This window comes from Pagrus pagrus (genome assembly GCF_965226575.1).
Source record: "Pagrus pagrus genome assembly, chromosome: 13".
NCBI lineage: Eukaryota > Metazoa > Chordata > Actinopteri > Spariformes > Sparidae > Pagrus > Pagrus pagrus.
In genome coordinates this window covers 30,278,778-30,303,107 of record NC_140197.1, presented here as the reverse complement: position 1 = coordinate 30,303,107, position 24,330 = coordinate 30,278,778, and the positions used below count along the sequence as shown (strand labels likewise).

The 24,330-nt window shown below is 40.4% G+C and overlaps 4 protein-coding genes across 11 annotated transcripts; 3 read left to right on the top strand and 1 right to left on the bottom strand.

The window, feature by feature from the left end:
* Positions 1 to 750: 750 nt before the first annotated feature.
* On the bottom strand, positions 751 to 10,243 carry mfsd11 (major facilitator superfamily domain containing 11). The gene is made up of 14 exons (XM_084371507.1): positions 9,600 to 10,243; positions 8,772 to 8,928; positions 8,635 to 8,690; positions 8,124 to 8,231; positions 7,965 to 8,044; positions 7,789 to 7,885; positions 7,644 to 7,702; positions 7,328 to 7,487; positions 4,949 to 4,992; positions 4,794 to 4,859; positions 4,586 to 4,711; positions 4,323 to 4,497; positions 4,103 to 4,238; positions 751 to 3,981 (listed from the first exon to the last, which is right to left on the bottom strand). Exons 2-14 carry the CDS (start codon positions 8,865 to 8,867, stop codon positions 3,820 to 3,822), a joined length of 1,365 nt encoding a protein of 454 aa, XP_084227633.1. The 5' UTR covers positions 8,868 to 8,928; positions 9,600 to 10,243; the 3' UTR covers positions 751 to 3,819.
* A 173-nt stretch (positions 10,244 to 10,416) lies between these two features.
* srsf2b (serine and arginine rich splicing factor 2b) lies at positions 10,417 to 14,961 on the top strand. Of its 6 annotated transcripts, XR_014623941.1 has the most exons (5): positions 10,421 to 11,057; positions 11,904 to 12,217; positions 12,555 to 12,791; positions 13,592 to 13,661; positions 14,740 to 14,759. XR_014623941.1 is itself a non-coding variant. In XM_084371512.1 (3 exons), exons 1-2 carry the CDS (start codon positions 10,657 to 10,659, stop codon positions 12,205 to 12,207), a joined length of 693 nt encoding a protein of 230 aa, XP_084227638.1. In that variant the 5' UTR covers positions 10,417 to 10,656; the 3' UTR covers positions 12,208 to 12,217; positions 13,592 to 14,961. The 6 variants fall into 6 exon arrangements, 3 of the variants coding, with proteins under 3 accessions (XP_084227638.1, XP_084227637.1, XP_084227636.1); XR_014623939.1 differs by having other exon boundaries at positions 13,592 to 14,961; XR_014623940.1 differs by lacking the exon at positions 12,555 to 12,791 and having other exon boundaries at positions 10,422 to 11,057; positions 14,740 to 14,961.
* Positions 14,962 to 17,296: 2,335 nt separating this feature from the next.
* On the top strand, positions 17,297 to 19,356 carry eif1 (eukaryotic translation initiation factor 1). The gene is made up of 4 exons (XM_084371517.1): positions 17,297 to 17,480; positions 18,269 to 18,432; positions 18,648 to 18,749; positions 18,889 to 19,356. The coding sequence occupies exons 1-4, from the start codon at positions 17,450 to 17,452 to the stop codon at positions 18,931 to 18,933; spliced, it is 342 nt and encodes a 113-aa protein (XP_084227643.1). The 5' UTR covers positions 17,297 to 17,449; the 3' UTR covers positions 18,934 to 19,356.
* Positions 19,357 to 20,467: 1,111 nt separating this feature from the next.
* LOC311268122 (uncharacterized protein) lies at positions 20,468 to 24,298 on the top strand. Of its 3 annotated transcripts, none has more exons than XM_084371516.1 (6): positions 20,468 to 20,658; positions 22,055 to 22,110; positions 22,207 to 22,317; positions 22,660 to 22,800; positions 22,919 to 23,012; positions 23,923 to 24,298. In XM_084371516.1, the coding sequence occupies exons 2-5, from the start codon at positions 22,105 to 22,107 to the stop codon at positions 23,003 to 23,005; spliced, it is 345 nt and encodes a 114-aa protein (XP_084227642.1). In that variant the 5' UTR covers positions 20,468 to 20,658; positions 22,055 to 22,104; the 3' UTR covers positions 23,006 to 23,012; positions 23,923 to 24,298. The 3 variants fall into 3 exon arrangements, with proteins under 3 accessions (XP_084227642.1, XP_084227641.1, XP_084227640.1); XM_084371515.1 differs by having other exon boundaries at positions 23,142 to 24,298; XM_084371514.1 differs by having other exon boundaries at positions 22,919 to 24,298.
* The last annotated feature ends 32 nt before the right edge of the window (positions 24,299 to 24,330 follow it).

Here is a 24,330-nt window from a genome sequence, read left to right as displayed (position 1 = left end):
TATTAACCGTTGTTGGTTGTAGCTTGACGTCATTTGTCTCTGCAGATTCACACGTTGGAATCAACCAACTCGCGGCTGCCGGTTACTAGGCAACATGCGGCGATCATGCTACGTTAACGGACTGGGAAAAACAGTCGGATTTTCCTCCAGTCTACAACATTCGCGACAATTTTTATGATACTACAGACAATAAAATCAATCTTCATATTTTATTCGAACGATATTTTATTCATAAAAACAAATATCAGTTTAAGAATAAATTAAAACTAGCACAGCCAAAAACCTAAAACAAAAAGAGTAATCAAACATTGAAAATATGATTTTTGTTGTACAATACCCCAACACAATGACTCCAAGTTGTTTTTTTAAAAACAATTTCTGTTTTACTGAAAATGATTTGTATAGTTTGTTATGGTTTATGTATGCTACATGTGTTTGTATATGAGTTAAACATGAGTAAAGAGTTTAAAAAGAGAACTACCATCAGATGGGGGAACTTCACATCTCAAAACTTGGATGTTTTCACACATCATGTGACCTTGACAACTGTAGTTGCTCCTGTCCCGTTGAGTCATACAACAACAAAGTCACAATTTTCGCCAATATCACATATCACCATAAGTGAGTAATCTGTGTAATCTCATTTAAAATTAATTGAACCTCCAGCACATTCCTATTAATGACAGCTCTTCTCAGATTATCCAGTGTTTATCAGACAGTTTGGGGTTTATAAAAGGTAAACCACACAACTAGTGTTCAAAATAATATTTTATTGATAATAAAAACAAGCAAGCAAAAGTTTGGGTGCCATTCTGAATTACTACATTCAAGTATAAAATCACCTTCATAGTACACATGCATTTCCCTTAATATCCTTGAGATTGATTGCATCCTTAACAGTCGCAATGTGAAACAAAACTTCAGCAAACTCACCCAGTAATGTTTCATTTAGCAATAAATTAACTGGAACAATGTACTATAATTCACACATTTGACACTTTTAACAAAAGGAAAATAAACAGCATCTATGATAAAGTTCCTTGTTGCCCTTTCCCACAACAACTTTACATAAGGCTTTCTGGAAAAGACAACATCTCTTAAGGCCCATATTTAGCACTGTGTTGGTTTGGCATCAGATCAGTTTAAAATGAGTGTTGTGACACGACCACGGTAATTAAAACCAACAAAAAAGGAAGTAGACAGCGTTTTCAGCCATGCTAGCAGCTTTGTGAGCCTGTAATGATCATCACAAAACTGTGAGAAAGATTAAAGTTAAGGTCCACAGTTTGCTTAGAAATAAAGACAGATTTTGAGTAAAAGGTCTTTTGGCAACTTAATTCAGAAGGGTTTATCATGTTGGGAGCATGAAAGACATCAGAGAAGAATATATGTTAAAGTGGCACTCCACTACAAGATTCATTTACTCATCATCACTTAAACTCATCATGTCTTTTCTTTGAGGTTTTACAAACACACTGAGCGCATTTCCTTCCTCACGACGACGTATTTCACACAAAACTAAATGATATTTCACTTTTGTTTCAACAAACTGTGACTTTCTTGACCCTTTACACCACTTTATATTATCAAAGTGATTATAATTCATCCTGTGAGGAATTTGAATGTCTGAAACAAATTTCATGGCAACACATTTAATATTTGAGGAGATATTTCACTCAGATATTTCAAACCAAAGCAGTGGACCCAGTTAACTGGCACTCATCTATAGAGCCGAGCTGCTAGCATAGATAAAAACTGTGTGTTGTCACTGAGGTGAAAATGTGAAAGAAAAAACATCCAGTGCTCCTTGATTGACTGTCTCATAACCCAAATCCATACTAGGAAGTGAGAAACAGTAGAAAAGTAGCAAGGGAGAGAAAAGGACTGTTTTTTCTTTCTTCTGAGCCTCTACTAATGACATCTGAACTAAACGCTGTCACCCACTTCTCATTATGAAATGTTTCCGGGAATGCAGAGTCACGGGTCGTACTGATGATCAAGATCTTATTACAGGAAACCAATTATACAGCACTAAATGTATGTTGAAGGAACAAGAAAAGAACACCAACAACATAAGGCTGAAAATCGATTTCACACTTACGCAAAAATGAGAACAAGTTCAGTTTCTTGATAATGTTTCCCTTTTAACTGCTTTGCTCCAAATATGCTGTGATGTCTTTAAATGAAAGTCACTGTCCAAAGCCGAGGAAGACTTGGCAGGTAAATGACTTGAGATCACAGAAGGTGTTGTGAAAGATACATTTTAAAGGAATAGTTCACCTCCCTCCATGCTGATATAAAGTCAGGTGAAGTTACGTAGTTCACAAACATTTCTGGAGCTTCACAGTAAAACAGAGTTGCAGCATTCTGCTGCTAAACAACTGAAGTAACAGAAACAACAACCAAAATAACATCAGATGTCTCCATACAGCGCGTCTGCTGTAATCCAAGTCTGCAGAAGCCCCGAGTTCACAAACTGATCTGAAGTGTTAGCACGCACCTCCTCTGAAGTGGGTGCACGAGCTCGACCACACGGGTGCGAAAAATAATCTCAGAATGGAGGGAAGAGACGATGACTGGGTTTTACTGTTTGGGTGAACTACAGCTGAGCATGTCGGACACATTGTTGAGTGCAGCAGTGGTCAGACAACACAGCTGCTTCATTTTGTGTGAATCAAAGTCTCTGAAAGCGTTCTTTGCACATTAGAATAAAGAAGAATATTATAACAGGTGTACGGAGCCCGCAGGTGGCCATTTTGTCAGCATTTCATTGTTATCAAGGATGAATTTGCGGCCTGACATGATTTTATGAGCACAAGAGACGTCACAAGAGAGGGGACAAAGTTTGAAGAATCAGGCTGGCATTATTCTGTATTTTTATCGTCTACAAATCCCATGAAAGCAGCAAAACCAACGATAAGTCCGACTGTCGATACTTTCTGACTTCCTATCGGTGGCTTCAGCTCTGAGCCCATTAGTACCTACATTAAGTGTTCAAACAAGGTTCATAAATGTCCTCAAACAGCTGCACACTGTAGTTTTTATCAAACAAAAAGGAAGAAATTGTGCATTTAGGGACTACTTTCAGCAGCGGATGAATCCACATTTGGTGCTCTAGTGAATAAACTACAGTGTGTGTTGATGGTGATGAAGGAACAGTGTGGCTCAGTGATGTGTTTGTTTTTTTAATAGTTTTTTAACAATAATGGAGCTCTATGGCACAAAGAAAGGAGACAATACCTGTCAGGAGATACGTTCACTGCTGGTTATTGGGATTTTGTTGACAAGAGGAAAAATACAGATTATCACCAGACTGATTCTGTAAGTCAATACATGCAGCTGGAAACAGCTGCTTCAGTTGTGGAGAGTTTTGTGTTGAAACCTGCAGCTGATTCACAATAATCAGCATTATTCATCAGGTTTTCTTCAAGCAGGCACTTACAGTGGGACCCTGACCCACCTGTCTTTATATCACTGAATCAAAAGTGCTTTTTATTTGATTAACAGATCTCGATCCATCATGTCTCAGTGAAGTCTGTTTAAAGTATATTTTCAGATTCATTTCAAATTGGTGTGCAGAGAATAATCAGAGCGAGGCTGGGGCCGAACCAAACTGAGGTATATCTTGTGTACGCCTCCTCAAACCTTTTGATTTAGTAAAGAGAATTGAGATTTAATGTTTGGTCCCTGCAGCCAGAGATGGTTCTGTAGGCTGGGATACCTTCATCATCATCATCATCAGCATCATCCCCAGGAGAGTCATCCAGCTGTGGAGAGCGGAGCACCTCCAGCTGTGCCCTCCTCATCCTCAGACTCACATCAGATGCTGTCGTAGTCCGACTCTCGCCTGGTGGACTCGGCCAGCCCCTCGGCCATGAAGAAGGTCATGGAGCCCAGAAAACCCATCACGACCAGGATGAGCAGCTGCCAGTGCAGCAGCAGGTAGTTACTGTAGAAGAAGGCCAGAGCGGCCATGATGGACTGCAGAGAAAACAACAATGAAACTCAAATAAAAATAAATGAATTATCTTCTTACACACCGTTGAATCAATGTTGAAGCTCGTTTAATGTAACCGTCACTGTGAGCTCATCTCAAACTCACCTGTATGAACTTGAAGACAGCGAAGGCCGGAGCGCTGTTGTCGCGGAATATGAAGCCGATGATGCTGAGGAGCTGAGTGTTGAAGCAGCTGTCGCCCAAACCGAGCAGGAAGCTGCAGAGCAACGCCACCCCGAGACTGAGCCGCGACACAGAGAGATCACAGTTACAAATCGAGTCTGAATAAACAGATTCAGGTAAAAAAAATGTGTGTTTTTTGTACCTGGGGGTGATGTAGGCCTGCAGATCTGTTCCTGCCTCCGGAGCGATCGGAGCGTCGCTGGCGATGTTCAAGAAAATCAGATAAAAAGCAACAAAGTGAGTGATGAGCCCCAGCAGCACCACCGGGTTCCTCCCGAACCGGTTGCACTTATTCAGCATCCCAAAGACGCCCCCTCCTGGTTGAACAGAGCAGAGAGAGGAAGGGGAAGATTAAGTCTGTGCCTGGTGACAGTCCTCAGGTCAGTTACCCGTCAGAGGACTCACCTAAGATCTCGCCTATTCCGATGCAAATGCCCGAGATGCCGATCAAACTCTTTGCATCTTTGCCAAACTGCGTCATGGCTCCGATACACGTCCCGTACACCCCGCTGTAGAAAGTGAGCTCCAAACCTGACGGAGCAGACGGAGCAGTGTGCATGAACTCATCCAGTTTAGTTTGACTTCCACCTGAACACGTCTGACTCTCACCCACCTGTGTATCCGATGGAGGTGCTCAGCAGCAGCATCTCTTTGGTGACAAACATTTTACAGGCTTTAACTGCAAAAAAGAGAGCAAAGGTTAATTTTTCAGACTGTTACACCGAAGGCTCAAAGCTCATGAGGTGGAGGTTATTTTAGTAAACGTACCAAAAGCGTCCAGAGCTTGTGTGCAGAGGCCTGAGTGAGGTGAGCTGAGGAGAGGAAGACAAAAACTGATAAACTCACGATGATAACGGACTTCATGACTTTTCGTCTTAAAACACTCTGTCCCTTGACCTTTCACAGGCTCATATTTCCTCTGGGACATTTTCACCTTCAAACTCGTCCCTAAACTCAACTCGGTTGCCGTGGCGACTGTATCACAGTGGACAACAAAGGATAGCATTTACAGTTAAAGGTCACCTGTCTCCGCTACAAAAAATAAATATCAGTTCTGCTCCGGGTGGGACGGCCGGGGCGACCATCTGTCTTTTAAAAAAGATATTTTCCAGGACATTTCCAGGGCGCTTTCAACAATCTATGAAGTCCTAAATCTTAATAATGTCAGGTTATTCAACGCTGACGATGAGACTAAGGGACGATCCTAGAGCTGGGGCACTGTTAAAACATCTTGGGCCCCCTAAAGACAGTTCAATTACACAATAAATATCTCTGATCAGTGGACAGTAGCAGGGTCTCTGTTCAGGGAATTATTCAGAAGACAACATTTCCTGGAATATGGAAGCCACTGAGAGCCCTTCCCCCAAACGATACATCAGTGAAACTAATTGCAGTGAGATAACAAACACTTAACGAGCAGAATGAATTGTGACCCCTTGCAGCATGTTTGACACAACAGCAGCACTCTTCAATGAACTTCCATCAAGGAAAACTGAACTCATCGCAGCCTCTGGTGGTGGAGGTGATCGTGATCGTCGCTTTTTAGCTGCACCAAATTTGAGACTGACTTTAATCCCATCAAGTATCAAATCCAATTCAAAGTTCACAGGATCATCTATAGAGCTCTGCCTACATCAGAGATGTAGCCCTGTGTCACCAGTAGGTCCTTAAGGTCCAACAATCAGGGTTTGCTGGTTCCTCGATCCAGTCGTGCTTTGGAGGTTCTGGCTCCTAAACTTTGGATCCTGACTTAAAATCTGTCGACACTGTGGACACTTTTAAAAGCAGCTCTGCTTTGTGAATTTTCTGTTCTGTTCCTTTATAGTGTTTGATGTCTGCATGTATGTTAATGCTTTATCACCTCTGTGAAGCTCTCCATGACGTCTCCGCTCCTGAAAGGTGCTGCATTAATTAAGCTATTTACTTTCTTTTTTACAAACAGAGTTAGATGGAGGTTTATATATTTAGCCGGGGCATGATGTCACTTCATGGGCTCATTGAGGAATTAGATCTAGCTTGTTTCATCTGAGCTGCGTATATTACCTTTTGTTATATATTTGTATACTCTGAGTTTATACCTGCTCGGTCTTTGTCATAAACCGAGACTATCTCCTGATTGTTATGTGTTTCAGTGTCTATCCTTATGAACATTGTAAACTGACATATGTGAGAATCAGACATACTGTTAGCATCCCACGACTGTTTTATAGTTATGAAATTTATCACGTCACTTCCTGTTTTTTCTTTCTTTCTTGAAACACATCAGCATAAACGTCTTGATGCTGTTTGAGGAAGAGCACCACATTTCAAATGCGTTGTAATGCAGAGTCATTGTTGATCACAGCTGTTTTCTGTATGCGATTTGTTCTAAGCAAGTGCAGCGTTTCCTTCCTCACACCACCACTACCTCAGCTGAAAATGGGAAACTGGACATTATGATCTGGACAACGAAAAGACACAACAAGCCTAAAAGTCAGAGTGCTTAGAAGTAGATATGGAACTATGAAAACATGAATGTTTCAATGAGTGCTGCAACCAGTTATATAACTAGAATCAAAACGGAGACCAACAGGGATCGACGTGGAATAAATACCAAAAATGACGCCCTTTCACCACTGCTGCAAAACAACTACAGAGGAAACACTGAGGTGTCTATATTTGTGCTCATAGTTTGTATTAAAGTTTCCCTCTTTTCTGCATTCACTAGCTCCCATATGTTTTCATGTGTACTATAATGCAGCATTTCTGGAGCTCACACTTAAAGTCTGACTTGCAGTAACCTGGTTTGTCAAATCTGGATTAGTTTTTTTTTTATTTTGTCTAGTTTCCGTCTCAGATCTTTGGTCAGTTGACTCGGATTCGTGCTTGTTCTCACTCACCTTTGAAAGTCATTACCAGCTGAAATTCATGTTATGATCCCCTGACCTCCAGCAAAAGTTATTTTTTGTGGCTTTTTACCCCAATAAATGTTCAGACAGACACCTGATCATAAGTCTGCTGCACATTCAAAAGTTTTCGAGGACAACTGGTTGTTTTCTCCCAGACTGTTTGATGAATTGTCACTTTCCAGGACTTTTTCATGACTTGTGAGCGACAGTAACAGAACTCAGGTTAACCAGGACTCATGTGACTTCTGATGACGCTCACCTCGCTGTGGAGCAGCTCTCTGTGGACTCCGCCTGCAGCAGCGACTCTGACGCCTCAGAGGGAGCCGGTTCAGGGTCGGGCTTCCGGATCAGAAAGAAGAGGAAGCAACCCACCAGACTGATCACCGTGAGAGAGATGAACACTGTCTGACGGTCCTTGTCTGAGACACACAGCATGAGTCACACGCTTAAAATGAAACTTCATATGAGAAGTCGGCATGGCAGCTGGACTCTATGAATAGCAGTAAATACATCCTTTGTGTGTTTGCTTGAGGCATGTGAGGCAGAGATTTTAGAGAATACAGCTTCCCTCCTACCTGTGATGTGATCATGTCCATGCCAGGCACAGTAAATGTAAAGATTTCCAAAGAATAAGCTGCAGAGAGAAAAAGGTCTGCATTAAGAACTGAATACAAACAGCAAACACCTCCATCAAACTCATCTAGATTCAAAAAGGTTCACCTGAACTGCAGCAGCGCCCAAAATATTCCACTGTTTCTTCCGATGGTGTTATCAGTGGAGTTGATGGCGAGCACATTTCCCTGAGCCGTCCACAAGACTGAAACATAAGAGGAAACATAAACATGGAGAAGACGTGTTCCTGAGGTAGAAAAGGTGATTAGATAACATTTCTTTACTTGCTGCTCCTATTCCAACAAACACAGACGCTGTATAGAAGCTCCAAGTGTACGGGTAAATGAACATGGCGATGTAGCCGCTGTAGAAACCAACACAAAGAGACATCAGAAACCTGAATTTGCATATAAAGGACGGAGCAGGAGTTGTGTTAGGTTTACCTGTACAGAAGCCCACTAAAAAACATCGACAGCTGCGGTCCGATGACAGTCACCACTGAAGGGGCGATCAGGTTGGATGCAGAGAAAACGCCATAGATGATGGCCATGCTACAAGAGACAGATAGCAGGACACTTAATGGACCACTGTACACGATCCAGACTGTGGAGAACTTTCTGGAGAGAAGATGCTGCGTGGTTTAGACAAAGACTGATTCATTGTTTTTGCGTGCTTTTAAAGAAGATCACATTCATGAATGATGTTCCCAGAAACTGGACTCAGAGCTAATTCTGTTCCCTTAATAGATTCAATTATCCTGTAAGGATTTCTGTTTGTGACAGATTTAATTATGGGAGGTGGCATGAGGTCTGTATCAATGTGTCTCTATGAGTCCGGGGCATGTTGTGCTCAGCCTAATATCTACAGATATTGTGTTCTGGGGAATCAAATAAAAAACTAAATGTAAAACTAAATAACTTAAGTGTAGCTGTAAGGACACCAGCAGTAATTTACCTTGTGTATCCGCTCCCATGGAACTCAGTGCTATTGAAGCTCTTGATAACTGTTTGCTGTAAAGAAGAAGACATAGGACTGTTTAGGACTCAATAGATCTTATCTGAAGTTATGTGTGATCAATCTGGAGTGTGTACCTCTATATTGCCACATGTTTGAAAGGCAGTAAACATGAACATAAAGCCGAAGCCGAGGATAATGATATTTAGCAGCCTCTTCCCCTCTGGACTCATTTTGCAGGATATTCCTTGAGGAAGTGACGAGAAAAAAAATCTACTGGAGAGAACAGCACATCTGGAAACAGAAGAAGAGAAGTAGAAATCAGAAGAGTGTTTGATATTCAAGCAACATTAACGCACTAATTGCACCTCATTAAAAGAAACTTATCTCTTCATACCAAACTTAATAAAAAAATCGGTTGTTTTATCACAAACACATAAGAACTTTGAAGATTGTGATAAGTCCTAAATTATTTGCGACATTTATGATTTGACAGGGCACACTGATAATTTCGGCATACAAAAGATCTACAGAACAACAATTTTATTTCGATAAAATATAACTTGTAGAAAAGTTTCCCATCACGCGCTGCCACTTACCTAGATGCGTTTTGGAGCCTACAGCCTACAGCCTACAGGAGCTGGGCTATCTGAAAGTTAAATTGCCTTAAAAGACGTGTTGTTTGGTTAATTAATTATCAGCCGAATTATAAAGTGGATCACTTGGATTACCACAAGACCTAAATGTGTTTTCTATCAGACATTTTACCTGACTATAATCAAAGGAGAATTTAATTGACGGCTTTTTCTTAGAGGGCTGTATTGGGGTTTATTTCTTAAACTGAAGAAAGCAGAAAGGATCAAGACGATGACTGATCGCAAGAGACAGATGTGTCTTGTCATACGTGTAACTACAGTCTTTAAAAAAAACCTAATGTACTGTTGACATAGCAAAATACAACTTACCAACAATGCTGAAGCTGTTAAGCTAACTCTTCGTCTGGACTCAGTGTGCTTTTAGTGACATAGTTTGCTCGTTGAGGAAGGTCCGATGTCTGTAGCCATTCATCTGTTCCGTTTGGCTCCTTATTTAACTTAACATGACAATTTTCCGTCGCGTAAAACAGATTCTCTGAAATACTTTTAACAGCACCGGTAAACAGGACTTGCCCGAAACTAGACTGAGATGTCATGTGAATTAGTCAGCTGACTGCTGTGCCGCTGTGACTAGCTAACATTTTAGCATGACATCCCTGATGTACAAACGTTCAGAGCGGACAAACTTCACCAACAGCGAGTCTGCGTCAACCGATCCAGTTTTGTTTAGTTTGTTTGTGGAAAATGGATTCTACTTCCGGGCCCTTGTTTTAGCAGCGTTAATTATACTTCAATCAAAAGGCAGCGTAGATGTAAGTGCTTATATAGCACATTTGATATATTTTTTAAATAAGCTTATATGAATACTAACACGTTGCTTATTTTAACGCTCACAATAATTTCTTTTGTGGGAGTGTTAACAGCTAGCAAGCAAGCTAGTTCAAAGTACTTCCGGTCAAAAATAAAATAACGCCTGATTAAAAAAGAAATAAATAAACATAAAACACGTTAACATGTAATGATCTTATAAATCGAGGCCAACGAATGCTTCCCAGAAAGTTAGGAAATTGTTTTATTTTGATTGTTTGACATATTTGGCGCTATTTTCTGTTTTGTAATAAATTAAAGTAAATCCGCGAGGGGGCGCTAATGCGGCCAATATACGGCGGAGCGCCTCATTCCTTAAGAAGAAGAAATTCTCCTCACTGGTTTCGGGCGGTTGAAAACGACGTGAGCGGAGTTGTGCTGGAAGAAATCGCTTATTTTGTGATCGTGCAGCCCAGAATACACCACAGGCAAGGAGATTCAATTTAAATTACACTCTCGTTTCTGTGCGTGTACTTTCAGAAACAAGTAGGCTCCATCGTAGCCGAGATTTAAACTGTTTGGCGGAAGGCTGCAAGGCCTCAACGGCTAGCTAATCACCATGAGTTACGGTAGGGCACCGCCAGACGTTGATGGCATGACTTCCCTCAAAGTGGACAACTTAACGTACCGAACATCCCCCGAAACCCTCAGACGTGTTTTCGAGAAGTATGGTCGAGTAGGGGACGTCTACATCCCCCGAGACCGCTACACGAAAGAAAGTCGCGGTTTCGCGTTTGTGCGGTTCCACGACAAACGGGACGCCGAAGACGCGATGGACGCCATGGACGGCGCGCTCCTCGATGGACGGGAGCTGCGGGTCCAGATGGCCCGGTACGGAAGACCCCCTGATTCCCACTACGGTGGTGGTGGTGGCGGTGGCGGCGGCGGCGGTGGTGGAGGACGGCGAGGTGGAGGAGGGCCGCCCAGGAGATACAGCGGGCATGGACGCCGAAGCAGGAGGTAAGAACGAGCACATAACGGCTAGTTGGATAGCTTCTTTTAGTTGACTGCACGCGCTCTGTTACCAGACTCCATTTAAAAAATGGCGTATTTTAGGTTGCCTTGGTCACTGTTCAATACACATTGCCCATAGAACACACGTTAAAGGGGCACTATGCAATTTTGGAGAAGAAATCCAAACTCAGAATTTTAATATTTACAATATTAATGAGGTAAAAATAAAAACTCAGAAATTAAAACATTTCCATAAGTGAAAAAACAAGCTGTTCTCAGATGTAAATAAGGTCCAAGAACACTGTTTGAAGGTAGAAAAGTGAGGGGGTCCGCCACATGTCCTTTAAGATCAGTTTGTTCATTCGGTCATGAAAATCATGAGATTGTTTGTTCGTTCAGGCATTTTTTTAAAAAATCACTTGATGATGAGCTTTCTCTTCTCATTAACGTTTCCCCAGAACTACATATTGCACCTTTTTTTTAAGTGTTTTGTGAACCAGCCAGATCATTCGGCAAGAAACAGGAGGAGCACATAGTGTTCTGCAGCTGTACATCTGACCTATTCTGTTAGTTATGTGGTAATGTTCTTGTTCTTCCTGTTATAGAAACTAACAGCTGAAGTCCAAGACCTAATATATTAGAACAGCCCTCAGTCGTGTTCATTAGGTTATAGTGTCTGCTAATGCCAGCCAATCGGTTTAATCTTTTAATGAGAGTTAACAAACCCTCAACAGACCTGTATAAATATCTCCTCTGTATCACTGTAGCATCATTGAAGATCATGTTGTCCTCAGTTCAGGTCCATCTGTTGCCTAATTAAAAATGATAACTCAACCCACTGAATGTATGCAGCTCTTCCCCCAGCCCGAGACACAGAAGACGGAGCAGATCCCGCAGCAGGAGCCGCTCTCGATCCAGAAGCCGATCCCGCTACAGCAAATCCAGGTCCCGGTCCTACTCCCGATCCAAGTCCCACTCTCCCAGGACCAAGAAGGCCAAGGCCAAGTCCCAGTCTCGTTCCAGATCTAGATCCAGGTCCCGGTCCAAGTCCAGGTCCAGAAGCCGCACCCCCACCCCCGCCTCCAAAAGAGAGTCCAGGTCGAGATCTAAAAGCCAGCCCAAGTCGGCAGCAGAAAATGGAGGCGAATCCCCTTAGAGCTCAGCAGGTGAGTTTGGAAAAGATGTTGCTGTTGCACAAACAGAGATTTCTTTTGTTAAAGTTCTGTTTCCAGTCTCTTTGTTACAGTTGTCAGTAACGGGGTGAGCGACAGGCTAGTTAAAAATTGGCTGTAGCTGATATCTTTTATTATGTTTATCCCCATTAGCAGCCAATTCAGGAGGTACTCTGACATCATTTAGATCTAGACCAGTTAGCAGTTAAGACATTTTTCCCCCTGTAAAGATAACTTTCAGTCATACCTAAGCTCATAATTTTCACTAGCGACGTGTTTTTTAAGAACAGTTCTGACAGTAAATCCGATGTGGAATTCTCTCCCTCCCAAGCTGCGGCATCCTGTTTGCTAAAGCGGAGTTTGAGCTGAGCTGAGGCAGTATGAGCAGTTAGAAGGTGTTTGGTGAGCTGCCCGCCTGATCCTGGTGAGGCTGTCTGTGCAGCAGCAGGGTGGAGGCAGTCAGTGTTGGGGTTTGGTGGTGAGGTACGTCTGTCTGTCCACCACTGGACATAAAACTGTCCTCCAGGTCACGTCCACATCCAGGTGCTGCTGCTCGAGAGGCACAGAGGTTTGTCAGTCCCACTCTGTTTGTTCAGTTTCATCTATTCTAACATTTATTTTTGTTCATTATCACAGATTTCCAATTAAAACTTTTATCAAAATGTACTGAGTTAGACTGCAGTGAAGGCCATGAATCAGACCAGCTCAGATACTAAATTAATGCCGAGCTCAAATACTTTCCAATACCCAGTGTTTATCTTTCTACTCCTCTAAACTGCTTCCTGTAGATTACCAATTATCCCAGTTGAAGAGCTGTTATTCATTTTTTTTAATCAAATATTGTAGTGAAACCCGGGATTGTGACGAGTGCTGCAACTAATGATTATGGTCATTATCTATTATCTGCTGATTTTTGCGATTTAATTGGTTCGTCTTTTTAGTGTCAAAAATAAAAACCCTGTCACATCATCCCAGTGCCCAAAATGGTGTCTTAACATGTCTTACAAAGAATATGAATACAATGCAAACATGGGGTGAGTAGATTATGTACATTATATGCGATCTATACAAATACATTATTTATAGCATGCAAGATTTATGTTGTACTATAGCAACCAATGGATTAAATTAAATATGAGTTGATAGGTGATGTATATGAATATGTGGCTTTGCATTAAAAGTCAAGATGATAATTATAATCACATTCTATAGAACTAAACATTGAAATCAGTCCAGGTTGAGTCAAAGTTCAGATTTTTCGTATCAACTTTTAAAAAAAAAAAAAGTTTTAATAGTTTTAGTTCATGTAGTGTTCTGGTGGGATTTGAAAGAAGAAGAAAACCTTCCTAACTCTTCCTGTTTTGACAGTTTCAGGTGACTTCCGAACTCCAAGTCCAAGACTGGATCCGACGCAAGCAACCGTGTCCTGCTGTGAAAGGTTATTATTGTGTCTTCCATGCTTTAGTTTGTTTTATTCATTTTGCCGCAAACAGGCTTTTTTTTTTTCCCCATTTCATCAATGTGCTGTGATTTTATTTCTTCATAACATTTTAATAATCCAGTTCAATGTGGAGAGGAGTTTCTGTTCTGTTCTTTTGTTCCGATCACACAGGATAATATACAAAGATGTTCATGTTTAGTTTTGTACTTTTGGCTCAAGTTGCCCCTTTTGCTTTAAGTTCTTCTACCCCCTGGCCTGTATCAAGAAGCAAGTGACAAGCTTTCTTTGGCTTTGTTCAGCCTATCTTTGATATGATTATTATGGGAAGCAACATTTCTAATATTTCTTGGGCTGCAGTTTCATTGGAGATGGCGAAAGCTGAATTGATGTTTTACTGAGGGCTCACTTCATGGTAAATTTAATACTTTCATCCGTGTGCAGATCCTGTTGAAATGTAGATTCTTTTCACATTTGCCATGGTGATGTATCCTGGTGAGTGACTCAGCTTCTTGATACCTAATGGCTCGGGTAAAGTCCAGAGTTAGATGGCTAACACAATCATATGGCTCTGTGATACAGGCCTGTGGTGTAGCAGTCGGATACTCGACACATCAGGGCTCATTTCTCTCACATCTGAAGAAGCCATTTATTACTGTTACTTTTACTTGTTCAGCATGAGATTTAAACAAAAATCCAAAGTGACATAATCCACACCAACTTAAGTTTGCTTTTATTATTGTTTTCATATCAGTGCAGCCATTTCATCAAACAGTAGTAATCCCTCAGAAACTTTACCTGCTTCCTTACTGTCTTTGATTTCAGCAGCTCAGGGTGTCTTTTATTAAACGGGACAGTAGATCATTTTAACTCCTGGGATTGAATGTGTTAAATATAATTGTAAATGGCATTTACAGTAAAATTACTGGTGATGTAAAGTCTAAAAGTAATTGGTTATGGAATGTTTCAGGTTATTGAAAGATCATTTAATCTCACAGGACTCCAGACACAGTCTTTGCTTTTTCTTTTTAATTTTTGATCCTAATCCTGCTTGTATGTTGTTTTTTTTGTGCACTAGGCGCAGTTGTGTAGCAGTTGATATTGCTGGTTAGCTGTTAAGGTGGCGTGTTGCTCTGCTGAGTGCTTGGATGTTTCCAGTATTCTCCAGATTGCTCCTGTGACTACCAGTGGTGCAGTTGCTACAGTCTCATCCTTTGTACAATGCCATGTTTTTTCCCCCCCACATGGTCATGGATGACAAATGTGACTTTGATTAAAGATTTTGGTGTTTTGTCTATAACGGTCTCTGTTTTGTTTTTGTTGTGCACATTTACATACAACCCCAACTCCACAAACACTATGATGTGTAAAACAAAACAGAAGGTGATGATTTGTTAGTCCTTTTTGACATCTGAATTTGACGCCGGCAACACATTTCAGACAAGTTGTACAAGAACTTGCTTCAAATTTAGGAGGGCTGACAAGAAATAACCACAGACGCTAAAGACTGCACATGAAGTCAAACTGGTAACCAGTTTCTTTACTTTCACGTTCAGTATTTTGTACAGAAAGGACTCCCGAGTTCAGTTTAACTGTCTACAGCAATCATACACCAAGTATGACTGTCCCATTATCAGATTTTCACTACGTGGTTATAGCCAAAAGTCACAATAACAATATAATCAAGATATCTAATAGTTTGAGGAAAAAATGGTATTGGTCAGATTTATCTAACTTATTTTACTGTGTCTCTTGGTAATTAAAGTGAAATTAAACTACAAAATGAACAAAAAGGCAACAAGTGAGCTGGTGGGAAGTAATGAAGTACGAAGACTGTTGCTGTACTTAAACTTCTGACTCCCTCCCTACATGTGAACACAAATATCTGAACTTTCTCCTTACATTTTCAAAACAGGTTTGTTAAGTCTGAACACGTTTAAACATGTTGCTGCTCGGGACGCTTCATCAACCCAAAATGTGGCTATTAGACGTCCTGGGAATGAGACTCAACAATCAACTACCTTTGTGGTGCGTTCAGGAACAGCTGAGACAAATCCTACTGACTCTACCTTTAACTTTAATAGTCTTTGAATTCTATTAGACGTGAGCTTCAGTTAGCTTTGACCGCAAATGTCCTTCAGAGGGAGACTTTTTACTCTGATACTCTGAGTACATTTCAGTCTGGACTTTATTGCTTTTACTTGAGTAAAGAAGTTGAATCAGTACTACTTATACAACAGTCTTTTGTACTAATACTTGACTAAAAAATGTGTGGACTTTTGCCTCCTCTGCAAGACTTAACATCTGCACTGCATTATCCACACAATATCATTATTAACATTATTTCAATGTTTAATTTTTTATTAAAACAGGTACCATCAATATATCCTGACCTACCAACTTTGACATAACGTGACCATCCTTAAAGATTTTGGTGTTTGGTCTATAAAGGCTTCTCATTAATTACTCTGGCACTATGTCTGTTTGTGGTTACATACTGTACATTCAGTTGATGAAAATACAAAAAAAGGACAGCTGCTGTGGTACTTTTAAGTTGTACATGACAACTTCATGCTTCAAAAATGGAATCTTATGCCAAAAATTGCAGATAGAGTAGGTGTCTTGTCTAAAATCATATCCATTTGTGTGTGATTAATACCTAAAATGGCCATCACACAGAAATAGACTTTGTCTGTTCGAACAAAGACATATTAATCTCCTGTTGGCTCCTGATGTTAATATCTCAGACTAAGACAGGTCATAACACTGTTGTTTTGGCCGCTGGCTGTCTGACAGCACTGAGCTCCACACCTGTTACACCGGCTAGATTAGATTCCACTCAGAAGCCTGTCAGTCAAGGCAGATGACCCACTTCTTTCACCCACAGGTTGAAGTGGATCTCTACATACGTTTGTACTGTTGGATACTTTGCAATCTGTCCCTTCACAAACAGCATGCTGCAAATTAAATTAAAGTGTGGATAACTAACGTGAAACCAGAATAAGAATTATTATTATCATTGTTGTTTATTGGCCTTGCCTTAGACCCAACATTTTTATTAAGTTTCTTAATGCTACCTCTAACATATGTAGGCATCTTACTTGAAAATGTTGATTAAGTTATGTTAGGTAATACAAAAATAGCTAATACATATAACAAAACAAGTCATTATGTTCCAAACATGGACATCTACAAATAGTGGATTTGTGTGAGCACAATAATCAGTCTCAATAAAAATATATGAAGATAATAATATAAAAATGTGTAGCACTGTAGTAAATGTAGGTCTATCATGGGTATCATTGGTTAAAATTAGGAAAAATTTACATGATATTGATACTGTGACTTCAAGCAGCAAAGCCTTTTGAATTTGAGACGATCAAAAGACATTTTTTTAAATATAAAATGTTTAAAGAATAAATGTGATAAAAGTGCATTAATATAACAAAAACATAATATAATATGTGTGTGTAATTTTCCTTTTGCAAAAATGACTACATGATGACATCACCTTTACTGTAAAGTTGAGAAACAACAGGGCGTGGCTTCCGGCGACGTCTCATTCGTGCGTCAGCGACGTACTGACGTTTCTTTCGGGGCGGGGCTATAAAGCCTTGTTTTTCAGTCCTAAGAGCTCGACAAACTCCATTTTGTGAGAGCTGTTGAAGGAGGGTCGAGCGACGTCCCCGTGAAAAGGCAAAACCCATAATCGACACAAAAAGTCAAAGTTAGCCGACGAACCGCTCGCTAACCAAGTTATCATACGAAAGGAAAGCAAATCTTATCGTATGTCCGGTATCCAGAACCTCCATACTTTTGGTAAGTCATTTTTTAATCAAACTGAACCTTGAGACGGGGTGGGGGAAGGGCGAGTGTTCACGAAGCTAACGTCAAGCTGCCGAAACTTATTTCGACGTTTTACCTGCTGTCTATGTGTTATAATACTTGTTTCTTAATATTATCAATCATAATCCATTTGAAGTAAACGAGTGACTCGTACTTATATCTCTTGCGTCAGAATCTGACAGTCTGGACCGTGATTTTGGTCGACTCGCAGGCCTTTGCTAGCGGCCGCCATTTGGCCTAAATTTTGCTACAGGCTCGTTAGCTTATTCTTCATGTCTGTTTTGCGTTGGAAAGAAAATCGTATCACAGCTGGAAAAACACAGTTCACCTGGTTCGACCTTATTTTCGGCTTTTGATTATGTAGTGAAAAGGAAAGTTGCCATGTCATGTCTGCCGTTTTTTGTTTCTTTTTTTTTTTTGGGACGGCTTAACGGCACCGCTTAGCAGAGGCTGGCGGACGCTGCCCATAAGCTGTTGCGCTGTATATTTAGCACGTACGTCTGCGCAGTTCCTGATCTGAAATATGAGCCTTCCAAAGAGATTTGTCAGATGACAACACAGAGCAGATGGAAAGCTGATTCGGCAACGTTGTGTAGTCTATGAAGTAGACAGTTCATTTAATAAACAAGTAATTTGCTTGACATGGGTGATCCGTGATCAATCCTTTTTTTTTGTATAATGTATTTTCTTAGGCCAATCTGTTTTTAAAGTTATTTAAACTGTTATTACAATATTGTTTTCTGCCGCTGTCTTCCCTCTAGACCCCTTTGCTGATGCAACTAAGGGTGATGAACGCCTCCCAGCCGGGACTGACGACTACATCCACATAAGAATCCAACAGCGGAACGGCAGGAAGACCCTTACCACTGTGCAGGGCATTGCCGCGGACTATGATCTGAAGAAGCTGGTCAAGGCTTTCAAGAAGGTATGACTTTAGGGTGGGGGATGGGCTTCAGATGCTTTTACTGCTCTTTTAGAGCTCCACCACCAAACGAGCAGTTTCAGTCTTCGTTGGTGGTACCCTTTTTGTTTAATAGCATGCTGCTAGCCTTTGGCTGTTGTGGGGTGGGGCAGTGTATGTCCTTGGTGTCTGGCTCGGCTTATACTGACTCATTGTTTTGCTCTCTTTGACCCCAACAGAAGTTCGCTTGCAATGGGACAGTGATTGAGCACCCAGAGTATGGTGAAGTGATCCAGCTTCAGGGAGACCAGCGTAAGAATATCTGCCACTTCATCATGGAGGTAGGTGCAAACACATACCAAAACACTTCACTGACTGTACACTATTGCTTTGAGGGATCGATGCTGATTTGGAAGTTGAGGCACAGACTGGAGGTCAAAGGACAATTTCATTAATTGATCTGTTGTTTCTTCTTTGCAGATTAAACTGGCCAAGGAGGAGCAGCTCAAAGTCCACGGCTTCTAGAAGCTGCTAGCAGCCCTCTCCCCCTTCTCCCCTTGAAGGCAATTAAACTCCCCCTCACCCTCTCCTACCCTCCTCCTATGTGCTGCTGTTGCTCTTCCTCTACCCCCTTGCAGCCCCACCAGCTCCTATTAGCTAACACGTGAATTACCTCTGACAAACATGGGACTGTGTAACACCATCGCCCCCCTACAACACCAGGGGGCAGGGTCGCTCCCACAAAGACGCACCACTGCAGCTCCACACAACATCAGGGATGAGTGGTGATGACCCTCCCACACACACTTCCTCCTTCCTTTCCCCCTCGTTTATTTCCTTTTTAAATTTTTTTTTCTTTTTAGGTTCATGTGCCACGATAAGTGGTTACCGTGTGTAACTTTTTGTTTTGTACTTCAAGGTGTTTCAATAAAACGATGAGTGTCCATATGTTGGAGTGGAGTGGTGTCATGGGGAATGGGGTGGGGGCTGGGTGTGTGTTTGTGACTGAAGTGGGTAAATGTAGAAGAACAAAGGCTGCAGCTGGGAGGAGAAGGGGGATTTCTGTTGAGGCATTTGCTGCAGAAATTAGTTTCTGAAGCTTGCCAACATTTAGTGACTTCCCTCTTTTCAGTCTGCTTCGATATCCACGTTGTCTGTTTACATTCCCAGCTGCCTGCTCCCAGGTTACTGAGCAGTGAGGGTGTAAAGTACTGACCTTCTCCACCATCCCGTCCAGCAAATTTGGTTTTGCTTATTTAATGGCACATTTTTCTTTTTCTTTTTAATTTTTCTTTTTGTTCTTTATCTGCCAATTCAAGTATTAAAACTAAAGGGGTGGTCAGTGGTGGTCTTAACTTTGGTCAGATTGAGGTCTGTAATGTGGCCTGCGATTATGGACACTTGAATATTTAATTTACAGTACTATAATGCAATAATTTATGAACATGCGTTAAGATGTATACAGTAAAGATCAAAGCCATGACCAGGTCATACTGTGCTCCTGTGACTGACGGTGATGGAGAGCGAGCCTGTTTTGCAAAGTTCACATTTGGTTCAATAAAAATTCTGTAGTTGATCAGCATGTCCTGTGTATTGTTTGTCAATCTCTGCTACGGTTTAACAATGACTGTACTCGGCACAGTGCTGGGTGTGAACATCTGGTAACATTTACTTTAGCACTCAGAACAGTACAGAGGTACTATATTGAAGTTTATTTGGTTAACATGTAATTATATGATAACATACTTTAACTCCCCCATATGTTCCTAGTCAGTTGGAGATCAAGATTATATACATATTTACTATTGTGACCCAGGCAAAGAAAGTACAATTTGTTCCTGTCACTAATAAACTCACTATAATAGAGGTCGGTTTGGGGGAAACGAACATGAAATAGAAACAATCAGTGAACATGTTATTAGGTATATTATTTTATTTAGCCCTAAAACCCTTTTTAGACAACGGTTTTCCTTAATTATGTCTTTTCAATTCACCTCGTATCATATGGGGTATTTTACCATTCGCCTTACTGTGCACCTGATTTGTCCCTTCTGGGGACCCTTCTGACTCCATGGCAACGCAACTAGCGCCATTGCTAGTCCAGTTTGTTTTCAGCTGCAGGCGGCAAACAAAACGACTCTTCTCTGCAATTAACGCTAATAAAGGGAAAATGTGACTTTACCTCAAATTGACGAACTTCTACATTTATAAAATAAGACGTGTTCATGAAAGTACAGGACCGTAACGGAGGTAAGACGTTAGCATGGTTAGCTTCCGTTAAAAATAAAACGGTACGCGCTGTATTCTTTGTTCCGTTTGACAAAACTGGTGTTTTCTCATATTTAATGTTTCTTTTTTAAGTTTTACATGTTCATGAGCATTTAATACTGTGAGGAACGATTCCTCAACACAAGTACTGATACTTGAGTCCATGTTACTGCCAACAGTTTGACTTAGTTAGCTTTAAGTGGCATTTTGGAAACAGTATTTAGTCACTTTAGTTACTTCCACATGGAACAAATGATTTAAGTACTTTTCCACCACTTGAAGCCGGAGATATTAAACGGAACAAGATGTCAAGCTTTTATCTTCTTGCTCTGGTTGCAAGCATTTCTGCTGGTTAAGGTAATAACTTTTTCCAGTGCCTGTAGTACTTGTATACTCAGTGGTAAAAAAAAATAATTCAACTATTAAGTATAAGTACTTTAACTGAGTATTTATATTTTCTAAGATCACTCCTTGACACTTCTGCATTACATTTTTATTCTCTATGTGTCTGTGTTATATAATAACAATAATTCACATTATAACTAATGACTATTTTCACTTTTGATTAATATGTTGATCTTTTGCTCAGTTAATTGATGAGTTGTTTGATCTGTAAAATGTCAGGAAATGGTGGTATTATTGATCAGTGTTTCCCAAAGCTCAAGATGACGTCCTCTAGGAGTGAGATTTTTATCAATATTATGTCATTATCAATGTAAGAGACCATATATCTTCTTAGGTTGTTGGATTATTACATAAGTGTTGTCTTTTCCTGGTTTGAAAGGCTGCGCTACAGTCATTACATCCTCATGACTGATGATTATTGATAAAAAAATCTCATTGTGTTAATATTTTGTCAAAGCAACAGTGGTCATCCCTACAATAATGTCACGGTATCAATATTGAGGTAATTGGTCGATATTGTGATATTGTGAATTTTTTTATTTTTTTATTTTTTTGTGCCCAGTCCGAGCATTTATGAAGAGCTTCTGAGGAGATTTAAAAATATTGAAATACATGTTGTGTACCTCAGTACAGCATATAATATATGATATTATTTTAGGCCCTGACATCTTGTTTTGTCCACAACCCAGACATTGAGATAGCAGAATAAAGTAACACAAATTGAAGATACACATACCTTAAGGTAATACTTAATGAGTACAGTACTTGAATGAAATAACTTAGTTTCTTTCCACTACTGACTATACTAAACATGACAAATTAACCTACAACACTCATAGATTGTGGTGCGTATAAGTCTTTGGATGGAAATAATCTTGCATATTTATCTGCAAAAATTCACAGAAGAAGAAAATAAACAGAAGCTTTTGAAACGCTGAAATAATTCATGTTTTAACTCTGTTATTTTTGTCAGAATTCCCAGATACGATGTGACAGTTCAAGGTGTCCTCTCAGAAACGGACAATGCAAGTAAGCAAGAATACTTTTATCTGGATACCGTTCATGAAATATGTCAGCTCGACTCTGTTGGATGCGTTATTATATTTCCTTGTTCTTATTCCTCAGGTGTTGCCTGTTTGGGGGCTTGCCATCCCTCTCCCAGCGGTGCTGATGATCACTCTGAGTCTTTACATGATTGTCCTGGGGATTGGGCTGTGGATCAGATCTTGCCTCAAGGTTGGTGCTGCTGGTCCGGTCACTGTTAATTAAAGAGAGGCCTTTCTCCTTATTAAAGTCTGTAAAATGTACGATTTTAGGAACTTACCTCTCACCATGTTTATATAGAGTGAATTAGGTGTTTGATGTCCTCTTTTTAGATCTTATTCGTCCAGTTTGCAGCAGCTGGTAATATCTTAACCATGCTTTAATCATTTTATTGTTTAAACTTGGCTTTTAAATGCATCAAAAATACAAACTGGTGTATTAGTGGCTAAATGCTCCACTTTACCTCTGTTTGTCACCACAGAGAAGTAAAATAGTGCAGAAGTGATGCTGATGTTTGTTTTCTGTCTCCCAAAGGACCGCTGTTCTTCAGACTGTGGTGCCTGCTGTCCAAACATCTCTGTATGTGAGCAGTGCTTCAGACTGGCAGAAATGTGTAACTGCAGTCTGCCAACCGTCCACTCCTGTTGGAGGGAATCATCGTGCCCTCCTTCTAATGTAAGTGTCATCCAAATGTACATTTAGCACATTAACCACACATCATATCATATATTTGAATCATTGATCATTACAATGTGTTTCTCTTCAGTGAGTTGTGTGTTATGTTTCCTCACAGTGTGCCAACTGGGACTGTGCCTGCACCTGTCAGCCTCCGGAGTGTGACTCCTGTAACTGTCTCTGCTTCGAGATCAGGATCAAGTAGAGCACATGTATGTCTTTATTAGTGTTTACAATGGAGACATAGAGTAACAGCACATGTCCCTGATGGTCTGCACCTTAAAGCACGGCCTCATGACTATTCCTCTGGGATTTTTTCTTTTGCTCTCTTACCTTTGTAGAAGACTGACGAAGAAGACTGCCACCAGGTGGCAGCCTCCCGTCATTTTCAAGAGAACAGGTCAACAAGTCACAGAACTGCTGCTGTTGTTCACTGTCTTTAAATTTGACTGTTTGAAACCAAATGACTCCAAGTGTTCAGCAGGAGTGTGTGACAAAGATAAACCCCCCCACTGTATGAAATATTGTATCAAAATATCAATATATTGTGAGATAAAACATTTTTTGAAAATCAGTTAAGACAGTGTTGTTCAATCCTGGGGCCCTCCGTCCTGCATGTTTTAGACGTTCCCTGCTAAAACATTAACAGTTAATGGATAAAATAACCAGACAGGAAATGTCTCTTATTTTGTTCATCTGGCAAATAAGTACCTTCTAATGAAGATACTTTATTACACTGATTACAAAAATGATATAAACATTCAGTGTGACCATCAAAAAGTTCTGCTCATTGACCTGAAACGCCACAGTGGTCTCACACAACACTAACACAGGACAATTACAGGTTCGTGAGGGCGACCAACACCAACCTGTTGTTCGTTACTCTATTTTGAATATGAGATCATATCTCGTATATCTTTTATTTTTGATGAAAGTGACTGTAAAGTGTTCCTTTATTTTATATGTTGCCTTTTCTATTAAGGACGATTCATTAAGTTAAAGCTGGAGTTAATCGATATTGTTGTCATTGATAATACATCTCACAAATCAGTAATGTGTTGTAAGGTGTTTATATTTATATAAGTGATTGCCTTAAACACTGGTCAATGTCTTTTCAAACAGGAGGAAGTGCATTTGTTTGGGACTACTTTCAGCAGCGGATTAATCTACATTTGGTGTAAACTACGTTGTTGGTTAAAGTAACTTTGCGTTCTTGTTTTATAAATTCTGTTTTTCGACATTTTTATTAAATTCTACAATGTTTTAAAAATTGTTCCAACAGTTTGAATTCATCAGTCGCACAGAGACTCTCTCTGTAGATTGTGATTACCATGATTGATTCCACTTTATGTCTTCTTGTCAAACTCTGTTCCCACGACTCATGTCCCCTGCTGCGGTAACGTTAACTTAAAGACCCCCTGAGGATGGATTATATAACTTTTCATCTCATCAGGTCAACATTTTAATGTGTCCAATAGAGCTTTGGCTTATGACCAATATGTCCTTTAACTGCTAATCAGCAAATGTTAG